At 37.9% G+C, this 16,935-nt stretch overlaps 1 protein-coding gene across 1 annotated transcript in view; it reads right to left on the minus strand.

Annotated features, from left to right (window-relative positions):
- Nucleotides 1-1,547: 1,547 nt before the first annotated feature.
- The window catches only part of LOC121859286 (aldo-keto reductase family 1 member C18-like), a 29,552-nt gene continuing 14,164 nt past the window's right edge, over nt 1,548-16,935 (minus strand). The window contains exons 4-9 of the mRNA XM_042356063.1: nt 9,213-9,313; nt 8,269-8,341; nt 7,815-7,953; nt 7,241-7,400; nt 5,506-5,606; nt 1,548-4,327 (exon numbers count right to left, since the gene is read on the minus strand). Coding sequence (XP_042211997.1) covers nt 3,646-4,327; nt 5,506-5,606; nt 7,241-7,400; nt 7,815-7,953; nt 8,269-8,341; nt 9,213-9,313 — 1,256 coding nt within the window. The 3' untranslated portion in view covers nt 1,548-3,645. The remainder of the gene's footprint in view (nt 4,328-5,505; nt 5,607-7,240; nt 7,401-7,814; nt 7,954-8,268; nt 8,342-9,212; nt 9,314-16,935) is intronic.

Here is a 16,935-nt window from a genome sequence, read left to right on the forward strand (position 1 = left end):
TGGAAGGAGGGACGGTTCCACCATGACATCGTGGCAGATTTCCCACAGTAGATTTGCTGTTAGATCCCTTACTTCGTCACGCCTCATGCATACGAAGCCCCCTTTCTTGCACACCATGGCGTGGTTGACGTCATAAGATGAGCCACACACACATTGGGAGGGCAAACCTTCTACTGGCCTACCATACCTTAGAGCAGGGGTCACCAAACTTTTTTCACAGTGGGCCGGATAACTGAAAGAATGACGAGCGCGGGCCGCATAATCATTCTGTTCAATACTTGCAAGCCAGAACGAAAGCTCTGGTAACGTCAGAGCGTAGGCGGAGCTACCACGAGCCGGGGAAGGACTTGGGATCCGGCCCGCGGGCGGTAGTTTGGTGACCCCTGGCTTAGAGCAATGGCATCTGTGAATTCTTGTTTATTAAGGATGAAGCCCACCTCCTGCACTATAGCTACTTTTCTTTTCAAGTTATCTGGCAAGTGCTCTTACCTCTAATACTATCACCCTACTTAGCTCTTACCTCTAATACTATCATCCTATCTGGCTCTTACTTGTATCACTATCATCCTCATTAGCTCTTACTTGTAACAATATCATCCTATTTAGCTCTTACTTGTAATATACTGTCATCCTACTCAGCTCTTCCAGGTACTCGTCATTTAGCGATCAGCATGCATTCCTGAAAAACCGATTGCTAAGCGAAAAGAAATGAGAAGTAATATCCTAAAAAAGGGATAACGAAGAATAATATCCATGGAGATGGCATGTAATTGTGTTGCAGAGTCGCCGACCTGCCACACAGCAGCACTCATAACGGGTGAGGCTGAGCTGTCCGCTATGTTATTGTTCAACTCGTAATTTGGGGTAGATATACGTAATTTTCTTAATTTTCTTTTATCCTTCTACATGCACACACAATTGTTCATACAAAACGTGCAAACAAAATAAATAAGTAATTATCATAATGTATAAAACATGAAGGGAATAAACAGTTTTTACATGGCTGGTAGTTAGCCAGGAGTGAGATGATGCATGGAGGAGCTCTCGGTTATTCTCAGCCTTGTGTACTGTGAAATGATTACCAAATGCCAACGCAGCCCTTTTTCTTTATTTTATTTATTATTTTTATTTATTCCTCACATTTACTGGTAGAGTACAGTATACACATGAGACAGTCACCATCACCAAGCTTTTTTTTTTTTTTTTTACCACTCCATTGTTGTATACTCTAGTGTTCTCTCTTGCAATTTTGAATCACTGAAGGCCTTAAAAAGAGTCAAGTTGTTAAGTATAGTAATAACAGTATAATGTCAACATATACCAGCACTGTGTCTAGTAGGTCATATACTGAACTGTAAATGGTTTATGTACCTATACACTGTACTGTACTGTACAAGCTGGATCAATGTCATCTTGTACGAGGATTTTACTAAATATCTATCTAAGTAAGAATAACGACCTGAAAAAACCCATTTGTTTAAAAGTAAAGTTTTTTCCTACGTTGATGGTGTTGTTGTGTAAGGGAAGAAATAACAGAAAACCACTGCCAGCTTTTTGCGATTGTTTTTCCTCAGTACAATATCGTTTACAATAATCTGGTCGTACAATAATTCATAATAACCTTCACCTATACACATCCATTAATTACTAATCCAACAAAAATATTCTCCATATATTTACATGTTATAGTAGCAATAAAGAAAATTAATAATACTATACCTTACTAGAACTAAGCATATTGTAGCATTGTTGGACTAACCTTGCTCAAATCATCTTACTGTTTATCAGTTTGTTTACCTGCCTGCTGAACCAATGTAAACATGCAAGACGATTTTACTGAATGAAGTAACTACTGTATCTATTTTCCTTGTAGTTATAATTACAAAACAATAAATAGCACTGCTTGAACTTATGACAAAGTTGTGACAGTGATAATGTACTGAATATTATTTTATTCCACACCTGATGTTGCCTTGTAATACTTCTAGGTGTTAAATATCACGACCCTTTAGTATGGGTATGCCCAAAAAAATTGCACTACTGTAACAGCCCCAAGCATTTACATGAAAAGTTCAGAAAAGCAATAGCTAGTATAAAAATATATATACTGTACGTTGTTTATTCTATCTCAAAATATCACAGTAGTAAGCTTGTTCCTTACAAAATGTCCTTCCTAGTATTTTTCCTTATAAGTGGTCCTTCTAAAATAATAACATTCCTTTAACAACCATCACACTTGTAAGACTTTATACAAGAAACTGTATCCTATTAAATTATTATTAAGCTGCATATATTTATAACTCAGTAGCTTATAAATATCACTCGTATCTTTGATAGTGTTCAATAACTTTCCATCTATTTAATTTGATCAAATGGGCCGTGTCTTCAAATCCATTAAACAACTCCAATGTGTGTGTGTGTGTGAACTTTACATAGAGTACTGTGCTATACTCTCTTTTTGAGCCACATGTGGTAGTGCAGTGTACTAGCTTTAGTTGTCATGTTATTTGCATTTGGTGACACATTTCACTATAAAGGGTTGTGTTTGATATATTTCTTGGCTGTTTCATGGTTTAGAAAGTGGTACAGTAGTGTTGACTGTAGGAGTCCTTCTTGGTTCTTGCATTAGGTGTTTGATTTATGTTTAAGTCCTGTAACATATTCCTTTGTGAAATATCTTGCCTGATGTTATTTTGGGCTACTTTGTTCATTCCTTCTTTTCACACTGTAGAACCAACTACCATTAGGCTTAATTATTTCACTGCTTATATTGTGCGAAGCATGTTATGACAAAACCACCTGTTTGTAGGCTGCAACTGACATTCTCCTTTACTTTTATCAGACTTTGGGATTGTAGAGGTCCCTGGTTGTTGCTGGTCTTAAACATTTAGTTTTTGTTATGTTCACTAAGAGAGGAACCAGGTAATTACTTCTCTTTTATTTTACATCTTTGTATGACTACTATGGCATACCTGATGGTCCACATTGGTTTGTGGAGAACCTTGTTCATTCCTCATTTCAACTACCGTTTCCTGTTTTTTGATGTTATGTGACAACGTTGGGTTGTGGAGGAATACTTTTTTTTTATTGTAGCTGATTCTCATTTGCTTTGATCCTGTAGAACTTTAATTTTTTTTTCACTTATCTTTCATGTTTTATCCTTATTTTGTTTAGAACCTGGTGCATTGTGGTCTCTCCTTATTTTCTTTTGGTGTAAAAGAAATGATAGTCTTTGGAGCTTTATTTGTCTAATTGCAGGTTTTAGGTGTTTCTCCTGAATTTGAATCTTGTAAACACATTGCTTGTGGTGTGATTTGTCTCGAGACACTGTTCTCCGTTGCTTTCAATTCCTCCACTCACTCTGTGTTATAAAGGGCTTAGCTTATGTTTAGACCTGTTACAGGAAGTTGGGCATTTTTCAACATCATTTCAATATTTCTGTGGATGGTCCAATCTTCTTGGTTGTACCATTAGTAGTCTGTGTTTTTTTTAGTACAAGTACAGTACTGTGTTTACATTTTTATTATCATATTACATTTGCACTTTGCTGAGCTCTCGTGATATGTTCTTTATTTCTTTTCTGGAATATTTTAAAGCGTCAACTGGTGTTACCCCTCTGTTGAGAACAGTTCTTTGTTAGATCTGTTAGTTTTTAATTTCACTCTTTAAGTTTTCTTCTTGTGGCGACCCTTCTTTCAACACATAAGTTTTCTTCTTATCCGGTAAAATGTCCTCTTGTGTGTGTTCCTCGGAGTAACAATGAACATCTTTTAGCTTATATTTTGGCACCTCATCATGTTTGGTGTCCTTTGGCATATCCTCCTCCTTGACATCATTCAGGTGTGTATCGTGAGCTTCACAAGTGTTTTGGCTTGAAAAATCACCAATTCTCTGCAAAGACGTTGTAAAGTTTCCACAATATGAAATGTGCCGCGTTTCCAAGGTGTTCCCTCTGTGATCTAAGGATAAATGTATGCGACCTTTTATGACCATTTGCTTGTTCCTATCATCCACCTTTGCAATGCCAGACATTACTCCATCAGAAAAAGCATTTCTGTTTCTGTTACTGGTCAACTTATCAGCAAACTGTGAAGTACAAAATCCTTCAGCCTCATCAAGCATCCCTGTTAAAAAATTTTGAGGTCCTTTGACAGGATTGTGTATATACAGTGGTGCAGTACTCACTCTACTGTTGTCATCATCGCTGTCATAATCAACCCGAAGCTTTCGAGGAAAAACAACAGGTTCCTCCCAATTAATGTTCTTTGCTTTTTTCTTTTTCTTCCTAATGTCATAGTCGAAGGGAAATTCTGGGTGTTGCTCACACCTGCAAAAAACAAATTTAGAATATTATACGATTATCTATACTGTAGTCCTTTGCCAACTGCAGGGGTTAGGTTCCTGGAAAACCCTGTGGTTGGAAAATCCTCATATGGCAAGACTAAAGGCTTATGGGAAATAGGGGGATAGGTTCCACGGTCACCGATAACACCCATCAAAGCCTAAATCAGTTACCTGGTCCTTTGGAAAACAATACCTGCATTGTACATTTCATTAAATTTGAGTCAAATATATATAAAAGAGTATAATTAAATTAAACAATATAAGAGGTATTTGACTTCATTGAGGACAATGGTGGATAAGGATGACACTAGCCCTTATCGTAGCTTCACTTTTCTTAATTGTATGAATCAAGAATTCGTTTACCGGGTACCTCCATGGTGGGTAGCACTGACTAGTCTATCACGCAACTACAACTTTTTTTTCTAGTAATTATGTTACTTGTCGTCTTCACTTTCTTCTCACATTTATCACTAACATTCAATACACACTTAGGGTCATAGTTAAAAGCCAAAATCAATGTTATTACAGTAGAAAATACATATTAAATATCCGGTGTACAGAGCAGTAAAATACATCCGCACGGTACGAGATGACAACACAGTGTGGCGCAAGCAAAGGCAAAGGCTGGATGCTGCACGGATGAATACATTGGAACACTTAGGGAAAATGACTCTGCACTGAACTGTGGATACTCGAAATTCAATGCCGCGGTTGGTGAAATGGTGCATATATAGAGTAAGAACCGTGGATACCAGAAATATGCGAATGGAAAATCTGCGGTTGACAAGGGACTACTGTATTGATGAAGAAATGAGTGTACTATAAACTCTTGTCATACAGAAAAACAACTATTAGTTACTGAAACATAGCAATTACAGAATAATCATTGAAAACAGGTATTAATAATGTTGATAAAATCACTTTTTACATCAAGCTCACTGCTCTTTCTGGGGTGACAAATATTCTTAGGAAGCTCTTACAGTGTGATCACTCCAGTCTGTGAGTCGTGAATGTAATGGATGACCACATACAAACACAAACATGCCAAAGAATCAACAACTTCAAGCCTTCACTTCCCAAAGTGACAGACAAAAGAACTGTGGTATTAAATATATAATACAAGATGGATTTCAGAACATATAGATGGCCTGCTACACATACCCTTTATAGGTGACGAAGTTCTTGAGCCTGGAGTTGCCCTTCAGGTCCAGGTCTTGCAGACTTCGTATGCTCGTTTCATGGAGGTAAAAGTATTTAAGATCCTGTTAAAACAATGATGGATCACTACATTAAAGACAACTCTTCAATTCTATCAGTTCATAAAATCAAGATTTAAATGTGCATTTGACTCTTTGGCATAATACTGTGTAATTCAGAACATAATTATCAATGTAGCTGAAAAATAGAACTATGATTCATCCTACAATTAATAACTTACACTTGTTTATTTTGGAAAGTTTATAGATAAAGAGAGATATCTTGTGGTCTGTAGATAACCATGACAGTGATAACATTTATACTATGTAAAAGGGAGCAATCATTTTTGACACTGTAAATGAACAGTACAGCATCAATACGTATTGATATATATATATAACATAACCTATTATCCACCTGTCTACATTTATACTATGTTAAAGGGAGCAATCATTGGAGAAACTGTAAATGAACAGTACGCATCAATACGTATTGATATATATATAACATAACCTATTATCCACCTGTCTACATTTGTACTATGCTCGTCAAGATGACTTTATAATGTGGGAGTGTATCTGAGAGTAGCAGGTACTGTCATTTGGCATCACACCATGACTCACCAGACTACTGTATACCTCACTGCTGTCATGTAAATTACACAAGTGTTTCAACACCAAAAAATTTACATTTAGAAAACCTAATTCAGTTCTTATACAATGGAGGGTTTGCATGTAAAGAAATGGAGTGAAAAAAAAATACAAAACTACGTCTGGGTGCGAAGCCAGAAAGAGGAGGTAGTGTTAACTGCACAAGTCCAGAAAACTGCGAGGGTAAACTTTTTCCGAGTCAGAATTGTGAACTCTTGGAACAATTTACCAGTGTTGTGACGGCACCAAGTGTGAGTTGTTTCAAGACCAGGCTTGATCAACACTGCGGCAGGTACACATACATTCAGGAGCCGGTGTATGCCCAGTACTTGTCAACAGTGTGTAACAGAGATGTGACTGACTGCCCAAACGACTAATGAAACGTGGCGAAGAGGATAAAAGTAGAAAACAAAAATTAAACAATGATAGTGTAAAGCAATAAACTTGTAACTCACTTATCATTTATGAATAAATTAAATATATATACCATATACAGCTCCTCCCCGACTTACGACCTACTCGACTTACGTCCACCCGCACTTACGACCTGCCTCAGTTGTACCAAAATTTGGTCAAATTACGTATTTTCGAGTCCCAAAGTCAGTACACAGACAAAATTTTCATCTGTAATTCACTATAAAATGGCTGGCAAGTTTAAAAGTGAGTGTTTTGTGGTGCCGCGAAGAAAAAGGGACCCCCATTTTAGATTTTCTATGTAGTATTATTTAAGCATTTCCGATTTACAACCTGGATGTCGGTCCCTAACCCCGTCGTAAGTCGGGGAACAGCTCACACTCGGTGCCGTCACAACACTTTCTGGTAGATTGTTCCATGAGTTCACAACTCTCACTCCGAAAAAGTTTGCTCTCACAGTTTCCTGGACCTTTTTTTTTTTTTTTTTTCTACGGGAATTAGCCCACCCGGGCACAGGTCAAACGACCCACAACGGAGCCTGAGGACAGGTTAAACACCCAGTGCTGTAATTGCCAAGAGTATCAATGTCTCATTACTTCTTCACAAAAGTTCCAAAGAAAACAAGATATACTTACTGTGTAGATAATTTCCTGCATCTTTGTGTTGAAACCCCTGAGTAAACAAATGATCTTCATCCGCAAGACAAACCCGACTATGATGGACAGCGGATTCATCCTGCATTTCTTGGCAAGATGCAACACTACTTTATTTTCCCACAATAATGGGTATTTCTTCCTGATGGGGGGAAGAAAGGGCGAGAAAAAAATGCATCATGAAGAATATCCATAGGTTATTTATTTATTTGTTTGTTTATTTATTTTTATCATATTCGCCACTGATAAGCTTACTAGCCGTTTAGGTGGTTTATCCAGTGTTAGTACAGGAGGAAACCGGGGGCCGGGAAACTGTGGTGTTTGGTAGTGAGGGTCACACTGGATACCACCCTTCTCACATGTGTACGGGCCGAGGCTCGAACCCTTGACATGTTAGTGAGAGTTATACGCGTTACCGCTGTACAAGTTGAACTGTACTAAAATGCTGGTGGAAGATAATGTGTTGATCTGTGTAGCAGCTCAAGGTGTTGTACACAAAGTTAAAGGGAGAGTATTGACAACAGTTTGCCCTCAAAATGTACTACGTATTACTCACTTGGTAATAAAGTTTTGGTTGCCCAGGACGTCTGTAGCTATGGGAGTAATAAACATTTCCCGGAGTCTCCTCCGCTCTTCTCTACGCATATTGTAAACATTTATGTCCATCTGGACAAAGGTCGGGGGGTGGCGAGCATCTATCAACAAAGTAAAAATGATTTTTGTAATGTACTGCATACAGCAATACTGTATAGTATGCACTAATACACACACACATACACAAACACATGCGTGCACACACACACACACACACACACACACACACACACACACACACACACACACACACACACACACACACACACACACACACACACACACACACACCAAGTCACCTTATAAATATTATATGTACACATTAGTCAGTTAGTCTGGATTGGTATGCACTAAGGATGAAAAGCACCAAGAATATTGTCACATGACGAAAATGTAAGAAAAACAAACAAACTTACAGCTGACGATTCTCTCCACCTGTTTTATATTGAAGTTGCAGAGGCCAATGAATCTGGTACGGCCGGCTTCCAACTGTGAACATATGTTTATTTTAGTATGAATACATGCCGCAACATGTGGGCAGCTATATGAGTTTTACGATAACCAATGCCACCACTGCTGGGACACAGGCAAACATAGTACAGTAGAGTAATAAGCATATGAATAAAACATATGCATGAATATGAAGTTTGAGAAAATGAGCTATTTCCTTGTGTGCAGGCAATTCCTTTTATACAAACTAAGAATATGTAGTAATAATTCAGGTGTGTCAGAGGTGTCTGAAGCAAAAACGTCCTGGAAAATCCCTATCACCACCAACTCCAGCTACCATAACTCACACTCTCCCATCAAGGGTATCTATCATGACCTACTGTCACCCACCTAGTTCATCTATCATGACTCACCGTCACCCACCTAGTTCAACTACCATGACTCGCAGTCACCCACCTAGTTCAACTACCATGACTCACCGTCACCCACCTATTTCAACTACCATGACTCACCGTCACCCACCTAGTTCAACTACCATGACTCACCGTCACCCACCTAGTTCAACTACCATGACTCACCGTCACCCACCTAGCCATTATGTGCCCAGTCACCCACCTAGTTCAACTACCATGACTCACCGTCACCCACCTATTTCAACTACCATGACTCGCCGTCACCCACCTAGTTCAACTACCATGACTCACCGTCACCCACCGTTCAACTAGACTCACCGTCACCACCTAGTTCAACTACCATGACTCACCGTCACCCACCTAGTTCAACTACCATGACCCAGTCACCCACCTAGTTCAACTACCATGACTCGCCGTCACCCACCTAGTTCAACTACCATGACTCACCGTCACCCACCTAGTTCATCTATCATGACTCATCATCAGTTGATGCTCACCTGTTCCTCCATGCCTTCCCACAAGCTTCTCAGGTCAGTGGTTAAGTCTAGGACACTGTTTCCATGTTCGTCCCTCGGCTGCACGTCTTTATCAGAGCTCCCTGTGTTGTTATATGAGAAATACCCTACTTGATGATTCTACTAATTAACTTGAAGATATACAGTATAATCAAAAAAATTTTTTATGGGGATTAGCCCACCCGGGCACAGGTCACTGACCCACATCGGGGCCTGGGGGGCAAAAATGTAATAATAATAATAATAATAATAATAATAATAATAATAATAATAATAATAATAATAATAATAATAATAATAATAAAAAATAAAATAAAAATAAAAATAATAAAAATAAGAATAAGAAGAATAAAATAAAAATAAAATAAAATAATAATAATAATAATAAAAATAATAATAATAAAAATAAAAATAAAAATAAAAATAATAATAATAATAATAATAATAATAATAATAATAATAATAATAATAATAATAATAATAATAATAATAATAATAATAATAATAATAATAATAATAATAATAATAATAATAATAATAATAATAATAATAATAATAATAATAAATAATAATAATAATAATAATAATAATAATAATAATAAATAATAAATAATAATAATAATAATAATAATAATAATAATAATAATAATAATAATAATAATAATAAATAATAAATAATAATAATAAATAATAAATAATAATAATAATAATAATAATAAATAATAATAATAATAATAATAATAATAATAATAAATAATAATAAATAATAATAATAAATAATAATAATAATAAATAATAATAATAATAATAAATAATAATAATAATAAATAATAATAATAATAAATAATAATAAATAATAAATAATAATAAATAATAAATAATAATAATAATAAATAATAATAATAATAAATAATAATAATAATAAATAATAATAATAATAAATAATAATAATAATAAATAATAATAATAATAATAATAATAATAATAATAATAATAATAATAATAAAGAACCATAAAGAAATAAAATAAAATAAATCAAGAGTGAGAAACAATATATACGTGTTGTGTTGTCAATGTTAAGAGAAACAATTGAGACCCTGCAATTGTGTGTAAATGAGGCAGAAAGTCAGATCAGCAACCTGGGACTTGGTCACAAATTTCGTGATGCCTTTGGCAGCAGGGTCTACCATTAAACAACAAATTATGCATTCCAATATCTTCCCAGGCGGTAGTACCTCCCTTTTTGGTAGCTGCCTACTACCTACAGACCATTTAATGTAACAGCTATTTAGCAATACAGTACCATGGAAAAATGAGCTTGTAGTGGATACTCTCCCCTACAACTGCTGATTGGTTACTTGCCGCCCGCTTACCAGCCAACCAGTGGCGAGTTCCACAAATCAGTCCTCGAGTTCGAACTGCGCGGTGATTGGTCAGTTGCCGCCATCATCTTCGCCAATCAGCAGCATTTTTCATCTTTGCATTTCGATTCTTGATCCGGCAGAATTATATAAATACCCCATGCCTCGCCGTGAAGGTCGGACCAGATTCTTTCTACTCCTACTGTATTTCAGTTTCACCACTTTTATTCAATCCTTAATAATCTTCTTTAATCAAAATAACTACCACACTTGGAGAAATAGCATTAGCCACAGCATATTTACCGCCAAGAAGGAACTACCTGCCGGCCCCAGACTTGATAAAACTATTGAACTACAACTGCCCAACATATATAATAGGAGATCTGAACCCAAGACATCCAATATTCGGTCACGGAAACAGGAACAGAGTGGGCACTGCACTGCATACCATAATGAACACAGGGAAGCTGATCCACCTAGGACCACACTTCACCACATTCATTGGCAATAACAAAACAACAACTCCAGACAAAGTCTTCACCAATAACAAGGCATTCCTGAATTACCATATAAAACAAGGACCACTAACTACCAGCGACCACACTCCAATGATAATAAAACTATCCACAAGCCCAATCCAAGTACCAACAACCCCACATTTCCAAATGCAAAAAGCAGACTGGGAAGGCTACAGGAAGCAACTAGAACAAGTTAAGATCCCAGATCTCCAAGGCAAAATACTAGAAGATATAGACAACGAAACAGATACCCTTATACTTAACATCAAAAAGGCAATAGAGAACAACATACCAATCACAACATATCGAACGCTACCACACATCAGGACATCCCATGAATTGAGAATGCTCCAAGTACAATACAATAACATAATGATGTACTGTACATACAAAACTATCCACCAACAACAGAGCTTATTAGAAACTTAAGGCAAATACAACAAAAGTTAAGAGATGAAAGCCTGATAGCACACCAACAGATATGGAACGAACTAATAAACAACCTGTGTAATGATCGTGATGACGGCTAACCTAAAAACCTTCAGGATTCATATTACGCTCAAACGTCCACAAAACCTTCTGAGTCCCCCAGTGGAAACGTCCCCCGTTTTCTCTGTTTCCTTGATGACGTCATCGATAGGCCGTCTTTGTCTAAAGGGAACTTTGAATATAATCCGCGGATTTCGTAGCAAGACGCTGTATGTTGGGATCTGTTGCCATCCAACCCTTTGTAATCAATTTAAATTTTGCTTTTGATAGCTCAGTCAGAGCATTGTTAGTGAAGATAATAATAGGGAATGAAACTGAGTTCATAGTCTCAGTTTCAACGTCAGAGTGTACAGTAAAGTAATTCATCGTAATAGAAGTAGGTGGACTCCCTGACCTATTTTGAGTGAGGGTGCCGCGGGCATTTCAACCGTTAGTAAGTGCTCGCCCCTTCACCCATACAGGTCCCTAATGCAGCCTAGGCCGTGTCTGTAGCGTGGATGTTGTATCCACTATGTCTGGGGAGATGTCCGAGGTCTGACCCGACTGTCAGACATTTCAGACTGCCTATGGCCCCCATAGCTGGCCAGTCTGACCCTAACGCTCGGCCCACGAGGTGACCCCGGATCACCAAGCCACACACCACTACCAGCCCCCATCATTGGTGGATGAGTGTCTAACTCAGTAGAGCTATTTGTGTGGTGGGGTTATTCCACTGGGATCTTCAGAGTTCGTTGGAAAGTACCCATGGTGGCGGGACCCCATGGCTGTTGCTTGAGTATCACTCCTGACGACTGAGTGTTGTAGTGGCAGTTGCCCCTGGTCTTAATGGTGCTAAGTTACTGTAAGAGTTTGTGTTATTGAGTATGTCCACCCAGTAGTGGTGTGAGTGTTATTGAGTATGTCCACCCAGTAGTGGTGTGAGTATGTTGAGCCTGAGGGCATAGTACCAGGTTTCGTCTGTTGGTACATATATTCTTTCTCCTACCTCCATTTTAATGTTTAAATAAATATTGTATTTGTATATTGTGTCTATTATTTACCTTCAGTATCTTCCGTTATTTCTTCCCTATTACTTGATACTATCATTACATATACCCACGAGCCTCCTCTCGTCACGCTACCAATGGTTATAAGTATTAGAATAAAGTAAAATTGTTATAAGAGGCAGGCCCTTATAAAATGGTGGCAGCACAGGTCCTTATACCTGGATACCACAAGAAATGACAAGAACTTCTGGCAGAACGTAAACAAAATTCTAGGAAACGACAAACCCCAACAAAAGTACATAAAAGACCAAAACGGGAAAAACTCTTTGAAGAAAGAGATAGAATCCACATACAGGAGAGAATGGAAAAAACTATTTCAAATATCAGAAGAAGAAAATGAGGAATTCGATGAGGAACACGAAAATCACATCTGCAGAGAAATGGCTGAAATGATATATATGATAACCCCATACCATGTGGTGGACAAAACCAGGCTCAACTCGATAGAACCAATTACAGAAGGAGAACTGCTACACTACATCAGACACTAAAGAAAAAGCACCAGGATTTACAAAAATCACAAGAAACATGATCCGAAACCTACCCAACAACTGCACACAAGGCATCCTCGAAATATTAAACTCAGCTTTGGCAAGTGGATACTTCATTGATGCATTCAAAAACGCAAAACTCATATTCATACCGAAATCAGCCAAAGACCACACTCAAGTAATTAACTACAGACCGATTTCCCTACTCGAAGTTATAGGAAAACTATTTGAAAAGGCAATAAACAAGAGAATCAGAAAACACAGAAGCGAAAACGGACTACTAAACCCCAGACAACATGGATTCACTGAAAAAAAGGGAACACATACTGCACTAGCCATAATCACGGAAACGTTAGCCAACAAGAAAGCAGAAAGAAACCAAGTCAACATTGTATTAAGAGACGTTAAGAAAGCGTTCGATAAAGTATGGCACCTAGGATTAAAATTTAAACTGCTCCAATTAAATCTTCCAGACCCACTAGAAGATATCGTCTGTGACTCCTAGATGATCGCACGGCACAAATACAAATTGGCAGCTATATAGGACCAACCATAGAACTGAAAAGTGGAGTACCCCAAGGCAGTGTCCTTTCACCCACGCTGTACAATATCTACACAGCAGACCTACCAGAACCAGCTCCCTACAGTGAATACATAAGTTTTGCAGACGATATCACACAAATCATCACATACCCCGGCAAATCAACAGCAATAATGGCACAACATACTGCCAATGCAATAGAGAACATCAACCAGTACGAAAAAAAGTGGAAGATACAAACGAACACCAACAAGTTCAAAATAATACCAATCGCTAAAAGGAAAAAAGATCCCATTATAGTAAACAACAAAGTGATTCCATATGCCATGGAAGGCACTGTCCTAGGGCTGAAGATAACAACAAAAGGCTACAAAACATCACCGAAAAACTTGCAAAAACCAAATATGGTAATTAAATTAAAACGCTCCAGAAGCTTGTCAGCAAAAAACAGGTTAAAGTTATATAGAGCCTTTGTCCAATCCCGACTAGTATATCCACCAATTCCCCTACATGCAATAAAACAAACAAACAAAGAAACTGCAGACAATTCAAAACTTAGCCCAAAGGGATGTATACAACATCAGATATCCTGACATAGTCATCAACCGTCAACTACACCAACGAGCGCAAATAGAACCCCTAAACGTTTACCTACACCAACAATCAAAAAGAATATGGACAAAGTTAGAAGAAATAGAGCCAGGACCAATCATAGAATGGTTGGAAGAGCCCTAGAACCCACACCAACTCCACTCTATTGAAAGATGCAACGTTACCCCAGTGACAACCTTGGCAGCCCTACCACTTACAACATTAGATCATAAAAAGACGGGATGTTCTTAGCAGAAACACAAGTACCTGCCCTAGACTCCCCACCATTGCCTAGGACATAAGACCCGAAAATGTAAGGCATAAAATTGCAATATTTGCTAAACATACAAACACCTGACATAAATATAATACCTAAGACGAAAATTAGCTGAAACACAAACATGAGAAAACATAAGCACTTGGCTTGAGCCCCAAGACCTAGCATTCTACTATTATTTTCCAATTTCCTCGCTTTTCTTCTTGCACTATCCACCAACCCCAAGTCCCTCCAAATTCCACCATTATTCTTCAAGTCTAGTTCCCGCACCACCAATCTATGCACCAGCATCAAGATTTCTTCATACTTTACTTCACCCATCGATCGAAGGTCGGACAAGATTCTTTCTACTCCTACTGTATTTCAGTTTCACCACTTTTATTCAATCCTTAATAATCTTCTTTCACCTCATAACTCTTGACTCCAAAGCCAAGAAGGTAGGACAACACCACGTTCTTAAGCAGAGAAGACCTCCTCTAAGGAAGCTCCTCCACAGCAACTCCTCTACCACACAGCAACTTCCCAGCACCAGACTGCTCTGTACATATAATATATATAAAGAAAACTCCATTATGGATTTCCTTTCTCACCTCCATCCTTCATGCGAGATCTCCTGCATGTACGTATGTATGTGAGCCTAACAAAGAGAAATTAGACAACTGGCCACATACACTACTGTACACTACAAGCTTCACAAAAGTAGGTTCCCGCTGCTCCATCCTGGAAAGATTTAACGAGAAATAATTACATGGTGTCGTATTTTAGGACATACTGCTTGGTCTTCAGGCCTAAGCCATTGCTTTGGGATCTAGTTTGCTATCAACCTTTTATTTGTTATATTAGATACATGTACTATATACCGAATGAGTTGGGTGGATGACTTCCTCCTTTGTTAGTTAGCTAGTCACCTGCTTAGATGGTTATTCAGCAAGTTGCTGGTGGGATTGTTATTCAGGTATTTACCTCTTCAGGTACAGGTATCCCTTGCTATACAAACATTCGAGCAAAGAAAATTTGCTTCCACGAATTTTGTAATTGATCACCTCTTCCTTATTATAGGAAAGCTACCCTCAATTATTAGAATTTTGGTCCCAGCAAAAATTAAAATCGTGCACCACCCAGGAGTAAACTTGGGCAGCCATCTTGGAGACATGCACAAATATATATTCTCGATCACTGATCACAAGAAACCCCTCTCCTTCCCCGTCTCTTCCCAGTCCACATCTTTTGTTCCACCATTCATCATGTGGGAAGTTCACGTTTTTTATCCGTCTATATTTGTGCCATCCTTTCATTATTTTGTTCACCATGGCATCCAAATGTTCTGTTAATTCTTCAGCTACTTGTACTACACTGGAGAAGCTGTGTGAGTCTGTGACTCTTGAGACAAAGCATGAAGTACTAAAGCATCACCAAGGTGGTGAGGGCTCTACGAAGATCAGAAGAGATCTTGGTCCATCTTCAAACCATGGACAACTCCTTTACAGTATTTATATCTTCTTTATTGATTCCTTTCCCCACTTAAATATTTCTATCATATCTCCCCGCACTCTTCGTCTTTCTAGGGAATGCAAGTTCAGTTTCTTTAACCTATCTTGATATGGAAGGTTTCTAAGTCCCGGAATCATTTTCGTCGTTCTTCGCTGCACCGATTCCAGTGAATTGATATCCATTCTATAATAAGGGCACCAGAACTGAACAGCATAATCGAGGTGTGGCCAGACTAGCACAAGATATAGTTGCAATAAGACCTCTGGACTCTTATTACTTACAATTCTAGATAAAAAACCTAATACTCTGTTAGCCTTATTTCGAACAGTAACACACTGTTTTCTAGGCTGTAGGTCCGGGCTTACAAGTACCCCTAAGTCTCTTTCACAAGTCGATTTCTCTAGGTTGATGTTGTTAAGGCTGTATACATTGACAGTATTTGTTCTTCCAATATTAAGTACGCTGCACTTGCTGGTGTTGAATTTCATTTGCCATTTTTCTGACCAATCCTGCAGTTTATTTAAATCCTCCTGTAGTGCATTTGCATCCTGCCCTGAATTAATCTGCCGCCTTTTTTCTTTTGGTGTCATCTGCAAACTTGCTTATGTCACTGCTGATCCCAGTATCTAGATCGTTTATGTAGATTATGAACAAGAGTGAGCCCAGTACTGACCCCTGGGGAACCACACTGGTTACATAACCCCACTCAGATTTAACACTATCTACGCTGACCCTCTGTGTTCTATCGGCGAGCCATGATTTTATCCAATTTAAAACTTTCCCTTCAATACCATGAGCCTTAACTTTTCTCGGAAGTCTCTGATGCGGTACTCTGTCAAACGCTTTGCTAAAGTCTAAGTAAACAACATCGTAATTTTCGTCATTATCTACTACCTCGAA

This window comes from Homarus americanus, unplaced genomic scaffold (assembly GCF_018991925.1).
Source record: "Homarus americanus isolate GMGI-L3 unplaced genomic scaffold, GMGI_Hamer_2.0 scaffold36188, whole genome shotgun sequence".
Lineage (NCBI taxonomy): Eukaryota > Metazoa > Arthropoda > Malacostraca > Decapoda > Nephropidae > Homarus > Homarus americanus.